General features: G+C 49.8%; 1 protein-coding gene across 6 annotated transcripts; it reads left to right on the forward strand.

Annotated features, from left to right (window-relative positions):
• The first annotated feature begins 4,292 nt into the window (after window positions 1–4,292).
• LOC100272459 (RNA binding protein) lies at window positions 4,293–8,131 on the forward strand. Of its 6 annotated transcripts, none has more exons than XM_020538821.3 (6): window positions 4,293–4,681; window positions 4,893–5,300; window positions 5,446–5,645; window positions 6,121–6,199; window positions 6,704–6,879; window positions 7,262–7,461. In XM_020538821.3, exons 1-6 carry the CDS (start codon window positions 4,358–4,360, stop codon window positions 7,317–7,319), a joined length of 1,245 nt encoding a protein of 414 aa, XP_020394410.1. In that variant the 5' UTR covers window positions 4,293–4,357; the 3' UTR covers window positions 7,320–7,461.
• The last annotated feature ends 1,911 nt before the right edge of the window (window positions 8,132–10,042 follow it).

Raw genomic sequence — 10,042 nt, forward strand, 5'->3', positions numbered from 1 at the left:
CTGTTACTAGTTGTTCACAGCATTGCTGGTTTGACTGTTCCTACTATATACATATAGTTTATATATTATAAACTCTGGACTTTCAATAGATAGAGGAAGTCCAGGCCAGACACACCATATGGTTGAGCCGAACCAGGTCCGGATGTTTATAAAAACACCCTAGACCCTATGGATTAGGGTTTCGGGGTCTAGCGGTGGGTGCAACTGTGTGAGGTGTGAGAGGTTGCGAGCGACGGTCGGACGTCGATGACGACTTTTTGTGGCGCGAAACGCGAGTGGCGTTGTGATGCGACGTCTGTGAGCGGCAGCACTAGGCAAGTGGTGGCTCGAGACGCGAGCGTCGCAGCGGCCGTGACTGTCCTAGGCACGAGCGGTTACGGTGACCGCGACCTCCTGAGGCGCAATCTGTGGTGGTGACAACAACCTTTCGAGACACGAGCGGTGCTGGCTGCGTTGATCGTCCGTGGTAGCATCCGAAGACAACGATCTCCTTCGATGCGGTGCATCAGAGGGCGTCCTCCTCCGACGACCACCTTCAACCCGATGGCCTCTGAGGCGTCCTTTGATCTGGCGGTCTCGGAATCGTCCTCCGGCGATGAACTATTTGATTTATGTTTATGCATCAATGATTATATTTTATATCTGCTACTTACACTATTTATACATTTCAGTGATATTTTTTACGATGATAAATACGATTTTTACGTCTGCCGTAATTTTTGGATCTACATAAAAATAGAAACTGTATGCATTCGACTCCCATAATTTTTGGATCTATCATAAAAATATGATCGAATACAACGCACCAGAGTTATCAACCACTCACATGACTCGGTATTTACACACATGACTACGGGGGTTTATGCTTAAAACTTAAGGTTTTTATGCTCAAATCTAGAGATGTGTCTACCAGTGTACCACATGACAATTTTTTATGTAGCGTTCCATATTATATAAATATCAAGACCGTGTATCATAATTAGTATAAGTATATATTATAAACTGGTTGTAATGAGTCTAGCTGCATGGTTGTTGGAGCGATACTATATTTATGGAGGAAATAAAGCATCTAAAATAATATTTTATTGTTTTCATGCATGTCAATCAATTTCTTTTCATCGCACATTCCTGTCATCCTAAATTTATGTGCATGTAGTACGAAACATATTTTTACGTAGCGTATCAAATTGCATAAATAACTACACAATTTAGCATAATTAGTAACAACAAATATCATAAACTGGTTCTAACGAGGCTATTGCATGGCTGTTGGATCAATCCTATATTTATGGAGCCATCTAATTTTTGCGCGCATGCGATGGAAACAAAAATGTCATCCAAAATTTACGCACGATCTACTATAAATATCGAATCTACCATAAAAATATGATCTGCATGCATGCGCATGTGCACGTAATTCAGTGGTTGGGAGGGTTCTTTATGCTATGTGAATTATTTACACTATTTTTGTAAACTATTTACACTATTTGCGTAAAAAATAGAACTGCAATTTATGGCTTGCGTCTCACGCGGGAGGTTGGTTGTTGGATCGGGAGGAGTTTGACTGATGCATGTGGGGGAGGTTGACATTGTGCATGGACGAGGGATGCACCTGACAGCCTGGCGTGGGGTGTAGGTGGACGTGCTGGTACGTTCCAGCCAGATCGGAGTGGTCGGTCAGAGCTTCTTTTAACATTTAGAAGCCCCGGCTCACAATATATATATATATATATATATATATATATATATATATATATCGGCGTTTCGAGACAGGGGGGTCCCTAAGCCGACGAGTGAGTGTGCTGCGTGCCCCAGCCCAGATGGGTCGAGCGCGTGGGCGAGCGCGGAGGGGGGAGAGGCGAGGCGGCCGGAGCCGAGCGTGAGAGAGGTGGAAGTCCCGCGGCCTTCGTGTTCGTCCCGCGCCCAGGTCGGGTGCGCTTGCAGTAGGGGGGTTACAAGCGTCCACGCGGGTGAGGGAAGCGAGCGGCCCCAAGAGAGCGCCTGTCCCGTCCTCGGTCCCGCGCGGCCAACCTTCTCTGAGAAGGCCCTGGTCCTTCCTTTTATAGTCGTAAGGAGAGGACCCAGGTGTACAATGGGGATGTAGCAGAGTGCTACGTGTCTAGCGGAGGGAGAGCTAGTGCCCTAGGTACATGCCGATGTGGCAGCCGGAGAGATCTGGGCATCCTGCTGGCGTGATGTCGTGGCTATCGGAGGTGCGGCGGAGCCTGATGGAGGGACAGCTGTTGGAGCGGTCGAGTCCCTGCTGACGTTGTCCTGCTGCCGTAAGAGAGCTGGGGGCCGCCGTCGTCATAGAGCTCGTGGAGTGCCATCATTGCCCCTCTGGCGGAGCTGGCCGGACGAGACGCCGGTCTTGTTCTCCGTGACCCGAGTCGATTCGGGGTAGGATGATGATGACGTTTCCTGTTGACGTGGCGGTCTGTGCTCTAGGCAGGGCGACGTGGGGTTTCCTCCGAAGCCAAGGTTGAGTCTGCCTTCTGCTGCCGTGGCCGAGCCCGAGCCAGGGGGTCGGGCGAGGCGGAAGTCGTCCGGCCGAGGCCAGGGCGGAGTCCGAGCCCTGGGGTCGGGCGAGGCGGAGTTTCGTCGTCTTCCGGGTCTTAGCCCGAGTCCGAGCCCTGGGGTCGGGCGGAGTGGAGTTCGCTGTCTTCCGGGTCTTAGCCTGAGTCCGAGCCCTGGGGTCGGGCGGAGCGGAGTTCGCCGTCTTCCGGGTCCTAGCCCGAGTCCGAGCCCTGGGGTCGGGCGGAGCGGAGTTCGCCGTCTTCCGGGTCCTAGCCCGAGTCCGAGCCCTGGGGTCGGGCGGAGTGGAGTTCGCCGTCTTCCGGGTCTTAGCCCGAGTCCGAGCCCTGGGTCGGGCGGAGCGGAGTTCGCCGTCTTCCGGGTCTTAGCCCGAGTCCGAGCCCTGGGGTCGGGCGGAGCGGAGTTCGCCGTCTTCCGGGTCTTTGCCCGAGTCCGAGCCCTGGGGTCGGGCGGAGCGGAGTTCGCCGTCTTCCGGGTCCTAGCCCGAGTCCGAGCCCTGGGGTCGGGCGGAGCGGAGTTCGCCGTGGCGCCTTTGGCAAGGCCTAATTGCCTGTCAGACTCACTCTGTCGAGTGGCACTGCAGTCGGGGTGGCGCAGGCGGCGCTGTCCTTCTGTCAGACTGGCCAGTGGAGCGGTGGAGTGACGGCGGTCACCTCGGCTCTGCCGGGGGCGCGTGTCAGGATAGAGGTGTCAGGCCACCTTTGCGTTAAATGCCCCTGCAATTTGGTGAGTCGGTGTGGTGATTTAGTCAAGGTTGCTTCTGAGCGAAACCAAGACCTTGGGCAAGCCGGTGATGTGTCCGCCATAAAAAGGGGGCCTCGGGCGAGACGGAAGTCTCTCGAGGTCGGCTGCCTTCGGCCGAGGCTAGGCTCGGGTGAAGCGTGATCGAGTCACTCGTGTGGACTGATCCCTGACTTAATCGTGCCCATCAGGCCTTTGCAGCTTTATGCTGATGGGGGTTACCAGCTGAGAATTAGGCGTCTTGAGGGTACCCCTAATTATGGTCCCCGACAATATAGTACTAAATAAGTTTAAGTTTTATTGGATTTTATATGAAGTATATTTTCACAGTATATGTATTTGAAGTTATTCATGTTGATGATATATTGTACAAATTTAGTTAAATTTAGAGTAATTTGAGTTTGACCGGGCCTAGAATGGCATCATTTGTATTTTTCTCATAAGCTGGATCATTGTGAAATATATTTTCATAGTATAGCTATTTAGAATCATACATGTCGACAATGTTTTTTTATAAACTTAATTAAATTTTAAATAATTTGAATTAGATCAGGCCCGAAATTGCACGATCTGCTCTAAACAGCATTAGTGTCCTAGATATTCATGTATCGTTTTAGTGAGTGGGTCTTTGATATTTATTTTCGAATTTATTGTTAGTTATATAAACGAGTCAAACTCAATAAATCCTAACATTTTATACGTTTTACATATATAGATTTTTTGAAAGGGATGTAATTAAATCGCCTAACACAAGTCTGTCCATTACTCCCTTTGAAAACAACCCTACTTGACTTTATGAATATAAATGTTTCCCTTTTGTTTGGATCAATGAGGAGGAGAAAAAACACATCCACCCGTGAGGCGAAATAAAGAAAGTCGACTGTACGACTGATGCATGAGCAAGTCACGTATGGCAGGCAGAAACTCACATGCTATTGCTCCTTTCAATTAAAACAAGAAATTCGTTGTGACCTACAGCCCATTTTTTGACAACCTTGGCCCAACAACAGGCCCATCTACCCACACACTATCCTCTCCCTCAGTGCTCACGTCTCCACCGGTCCACCCCCTCGGCAGCTCAATGGCAGCTGCGACGGCGCCACCGCCGGCGGCGGTTGCCACCACCCTCTCGGGCCTCATGCGCTGCCAGAACATCCGTAGCAGCAGGCCTAGAGCCTTCTACGCGAGGTGCGCCTCCTCCAACGCGAGCGCGGAGGCGGCGGAGAGCCGGAAGGGAGGCCACGGCGGGACGCGCCTGGAGGAAGCCGTGCCCGTCGGCGAGGGGCGCTCGAGGGTAGACGCCTGGATATCGGCGCGTCTCGGCGGCGGGGGCGTTAGCCGCGCGCGCGTGCAGGCCAGCATCCGGGCCGGGCTTGTCGCCGTCAATGGCCGCCCGGTCTCCAAGGTGCCACTGCTACCCCGTGTCTCTAGGCTCTGTTTGCTTCCTGTCAAGCGAGGTCGGATGATCCTTGTGTTAGCAGAACTGTGGAATATGCTGCTTATACATTATTGTAGCTGATTTGTAGCTTAAACTACAACTCTGATTCCGGACGAGACAATTCACAAGGTATATGAGGGCATGCAGCACCAATTGTACTTCACTTTGTGCATTGTAGGTTTCGCATACTGTGAAGGGAGGGGACTTGGTCAGCTGCACGGTGTCAGAGCTACAGCCGCTGAGGGCAGAGGCGGAGGACATCCCGCTGGACATCGTTTATGAGGATGACCATGTTCTTGTTGTCAACAAGCCGGCTCATATGGTTGTTCACCCGGCGCCAGGAAATGCCAAAGGCACATTAGTCAATGCTATACTTCATCACTGCAAGATCTCCACATTTACCTGTTTAGCACGCAGCTCAGCTGGTGATGAATGCCCGGATTCTACGGATGAAGACACTGATGTATTTCATGTGGATCAGTTTGCTGCTGAAGATGTAAGTTCAGAAGTCCGGAATGCTCTTGTGCGCCCTGGTATTGTGCACAGGCTGGATAAGGGGACAAGTGGGCTTCTTGTTGTTGCTAAGGTATTGAATTCTGAGTTGTGATAGCCACCCATTTTTTTTTTAAAAAATAAACCTGGTACTTCAGAATCTTTTATGAAATCTGTGCGTATAATACAGACTTATGCTGAACTCTCCCATTTTTCTTTGTCTTTCTTCTTTGGGACAGGATGAGCATTCTCATGCTCGATTAGCAGAACAGTTCAAGCTGCATACAATCCGTAGGGTATACATCAGTCTTACTTGTGGCGCACCTAATCCAAATTCTGGCAGGATTGAGGCTTCTATTGCACGTGATCCTAACAATCGGATTCGTATGACTGCTATTGCTGGATCAGGCCACAGATATGCACGGAATGCTGCTAGTAGGTGATCCAAGCTGCCACTTGTGCCCCTTCTTTTGGATCCTTATATGACGTTGCCTCCTCAATGCTTTTCCACTTGAATTAAAATGCATCCTAGGTCTAGTACTAACGATGTTGATTATGTAGTTCGAAGCTATTTGCATTGTTCAGATATGGTTGATTACTGTGACCATTCTGTTTCGACATCTTAATTGTAAGCACCCATGTAAGCAGGTAGGAGTGAGGAGCTAGAAGGACCCATGTCAAAATAGTCAATGGCTGTAATAATGTCCAGTTACTTAATCCAGTCATAAAATGATAAAAATGAGTTTACATTTACACTAGAGGGTTGCCATGACCATGCGAAAAGCGGAAATCTGAATTCTAAATGGGAACTCATGAAACTAAGTATTTTCTGAACTTGAACCTAATTTAAAGGCTTTCATGTGTAATTTGGCTCATTTAGGAAACTTGTTTTGTTTGGGAAAAAAATCATACAGGTACAAAGTAAGAGAGGTCTTTGCTGGTGGCGGATCCGCACTAGTTGAGTGGAGACTAGAGACAGGACGCACTCATCAGGTAACCATATCCCATGATAGTTTAGTTTTTTTTTTTTTGGAAGAGAACCATCAACACCTAGTAATGTTCTTATACAAGAATGTAAAAGATTTCGTCTTTCTAAACTATTTATTAATGTCATAATGTGCATGTCATCTGGATTACTCTCTTGTTTATTGAAGAGTAGCGCTAAGGGTATGCACAACCCCATTTAATATGGGGTCTCTCGAGGATTCTCCATAACTCTTAATTGTATTTATGGTCTAGTGTCTCAGGGTTGTATTATACAGTCTCTTAACTGTCTCTTGTACTTGGAAAACCAAACCACTGTTGCAGTCTCAGAGTCTCTTAACTGTCTCTTGTACTTGGAAAACCGAACCACTGTCTCAGAGTTGTACATACCCTAATACTAATGAGCATTGGTGATAGTTACATTTTGGTCTCCACACATGTCTGTCATTAAGCTTGGGAAACTCTCCTAAATACGATGACTTATGTACTGACTTTGGAGTCGGTGATGATCAGATCCGGGCGCATGCAAAGTACATAGGGATCCCTCTTCTCGGCGACGAAACATATGGAGGTACCCAGAGCATGGCGTTATCGCTCCTGAGACCAAGGAGTCCTTCGAAATATCACAGCGGCCTTTCGAATCTGTTGTCTAAAGTGGACAGGCCTTGCCTTCATGCTGCATCGCTTGGGTAGGTATCATACAACACAGGTATTTACTATTATAGTACTTCTTTTATCAGGCTTCTCTCTTCTAGTACTTATAATTTTATCTACTCTATAATAGTAATCATAAGTGAATCTATCCTATAAAATGGTACTCTAATCCATTTTAAATTCTTTTCATTTTATTTTCTTATTTTTCACTACAGAATTACCATACTGCTCTATCAGTTCTAGCAGGAATTAAATAAACTCACGAATAACTGCAAATTACTAATATCGGTGTGTTGCTTGTTTGGATGTTATTGGCCGGTTGAGACCTGCGAATCACGATTCTCACGAGCAACTGTTTAAACTTTCTTGTCAAGATAGATAGTGTTCTTGTATATGTTTATTTTATTTGGCATGCAGATGGAAAACGAACAACAAACAAGAGGATCGCTGGGACCTAGTCAGGCGGTTCATGTGAATGATAGCTATTGTGATATATATAACATAACCAGTCAGTTTGCCAGCAATAAACATGTATTTAGATATTACACTTGTTGTCTTGTTGATGCATCTGAGACTACACCTGCAATAGCTAGCTGAAGTTATGCATTCGTGATGAACAGAGGTGCGAAGGGAGAGATGAAAAGAAGTGAGTCAGGTTAATTGAAGTGGTGATAAATACTAAAAGAAAATAAAAATGATTAAAAAGTGGTTGGAGTATTATTTTAAAGGATATGTTCACTTATGAATACTATCACGGAGAAATTAAAATTGTAAGTACTAAAAGAGAGAAGCCTAATAAAATGAATATCATAATAGCAAAAAGCTCGAAACATGTATGATGTATCTTGTGTTTTTTGAAAGTTCAGGATGTGATTACCGTCTTCTGATCTTCTCCCCCCAGATTCAAGCACCCACGTTCAGGAAAGGTCCTTGAGTTCTCGTGCCCCCCGCCAGATGATTTCTTGGAGGTGCTTGGTGAATTGCGACGTGTTACGTCTAGGTCCAGTGATGCCCCAAATGGTGATGGTGTTTTCCGGTGAGGGAGATGGATAGAACCAAGGCTGAGGATGTGGAACAAGACATGGGAACCCTTGGAGATTTGTTCCAGGCTCCTAGAAAGAGAAAAGTGTTTCGTACGAGTTTTCCTGATGGCTGGTGGAAGTGAGAGGGAAATGAGTAGGAGAATCTGTATGCTTTCGGCTGGGCTCATCAGTACACACGCATTTGTTTTGGGCTCCGATTCATGGGCTTCCAGCAGGAAGAACTTCACGGGATTCGATTGATCGATTCTTCATTCTTTTCTTTTCTTTTTTTTCTCCTACTACAGTTGCCCGCCAATGCTCGGCGAGCAAAGAGGCCTGAGAGTATAGATGTCCAAACGGGCGGCCCGGCCCGGCTCAGCCCGAGCACGACTTGGCCTGGCCCGTTTGAGCCCGGCACGGTTAGGCCCGATCACTTAACCGGGCCGTGCCGGGCCGCCCGACGTGCCTAGACTGCTACCCGAGCACGGCACGGTGGAGGCCCGACCGTGCCAGGCTGACCCAAATAGCACGACCCATTTAGCAGCCTGAGCCGGCCCGAGCCCGCAAATCACACAACCATACTTAGCACAAAAAACCTAAAACTGACATCACAAAATCCTCCCCCTGTACACACTATGCCGCAGTATAATAAGCCGTACATTAATTAGCGACCAAACAACACAGCTCACAAGATATATACAATACAACAACCTATACAAATGTGCATGAATGGATTTACCAAAGGTACACTCAACGTAGACATATTCTACAGAATCGAGATAGGATGGTTCCTCTATAAAGGTAATACGTAGCATTTTGTTTCTCCAACACCTGTACATGTAATAAACATCAGTCACCTGTAGACTCTTCGTATGTACCTCTGCACATGTAGTGAGATCTTCTTAAACCGAAATACTGTAACACATAGTAAGATCGCAGACCACCGGCTCTTTCTCGAAACATGAGCAGACAGTCACCAAAAGCCTGATCTGAGCAGAGCAGAGCATCCGAGCAGAGAGCGTCGCAGCCTGAGAAGAAGCAGCCGAGCAGAGAGCAGGGAGCCCGTCGCGGCCTAAGAAGAGGGAGCAGGGAGCGCCGCCGCGCCGAGAGGACGGAGCCCGCCGCGGCCTGAGAGGAGGGAGCAGGGAGCGCCGCCGCGCCGAGGCCCGAGAGGAGAGAGGGAGCGTCGCCGCCGTGCCGAGAGCAGGGAGCGCAGAGCTCCGCGCCGAGAGGAGAGAGCCCGCGACCCGCGCCGAGCGGAGGGAGCAGGGAGCGTCGCGCCGAGGTCCGAGAGGAGGGAGGGAGCACCGCCGCCGCACGGAGAGCCAGGACACAAGAGCGAGAGTGCGTTAGGTTAGGGTTAGGGCGCCAGATGCGCACGATTTATACAGACGGTGTGGGCGTGCGGCTGCGGGCTGCTTAGGGTAAGGGCGAAGTTGGGCCGTTCGTGGCTCGCGTGAGGCAGCCCAGTACGGTACCTAAGTTGTTGAACAGGCCGGTTTAAAGGCCCGGCCGATAACGGGCTGTGCCCGGGCTAGCCCAACGGGCTCAAATGTCTGTCGAGCCCGGCACGCTCTACGGGCCGGGCTCAGCCCGGACCCGCTTCAAACCGTGCCGTGTCGGGCTCGTGTCGGGCTAAAAACACGTGCTTCGTGCCGGGCTAACGGGACACGTGCTTTTTGGACATCTATACCTGAGAGCAACAGAAGGTGGTCAGGCTTTTGCTGCAAAACAAGCAAACAGACAGGACGACGAAGTGTGGCGTGCAAATGGATGGCAACGAGCAGGTAGCCTTTCCTACGCATCGCCTTCGGATCATCATGCCTTGCCCCAAGCCCCCAAGTCGAAGAGGCATCCGGCAACCGGCATCCCTCACCGGCTGCCGGCCAAGCAGTTCACAGTTGAGTCCCTCCTCGTCCCGCCCACCACCTCCGCACTGTCCGACTGGGATCCGGCCACGTCCCTGCCAGCACACTGCGCCTTCTCGGGCGTCACCTGCGAGGTCGCCACGTCGTCGCGATCAACCTCACGGCCGTGCCACTCCACGAGGGCGCGCTCCCGCTCGAGGTCGCGCTGCTCGACGCGCTCGCCAGCCTCACCGTTGCTGCCTGCTCGGGCCGCTTGCCGCCGCCCGCCGGCGCTCGCGCCCATGCCCACGCTCTGCCACCTCAACCTC

Source organism: Zea mays, chromosome 6 (assembly GCF_902167145.1).
Source record: "Zea mays cultivar B73 chromosome 6, Zm-B73-REFERENCE-NAM-5.0, whole genome shotgun sequence".
In the NCBI taxonomy this organism is placed as follows: Eukaryota; Viridiplantae; Streptophyta; class Magnoliopsida; order Poales; family Poaceae; genus Zea; species Zea mays.

Excerpts from the sequence above, each read along its gene's own strand:
- LOC100272459 (XM_008649262.4), top strand. The coding sequence starts at position 4,358 with ATGGCAGCTGCGACGGCGCCACCGCCGGCGGCGGTTGCCACCACCCTC. Across the intron at positions 6,200-6,703 it reads AGACAGGACGCACTCATCAG|ATCCGGGCGCATGCAAAGTA; the intron begins GTAACCATATCC and ends GGTGATGATCAG. Across the intron at positions 6,880-7,745 it reads CTTCATGCTGCATCGCTTGG|ATTCAAGCACCCACGTTCAG; the intron begins GTAGGTATCATA and ends TTCTCCCCCCAG.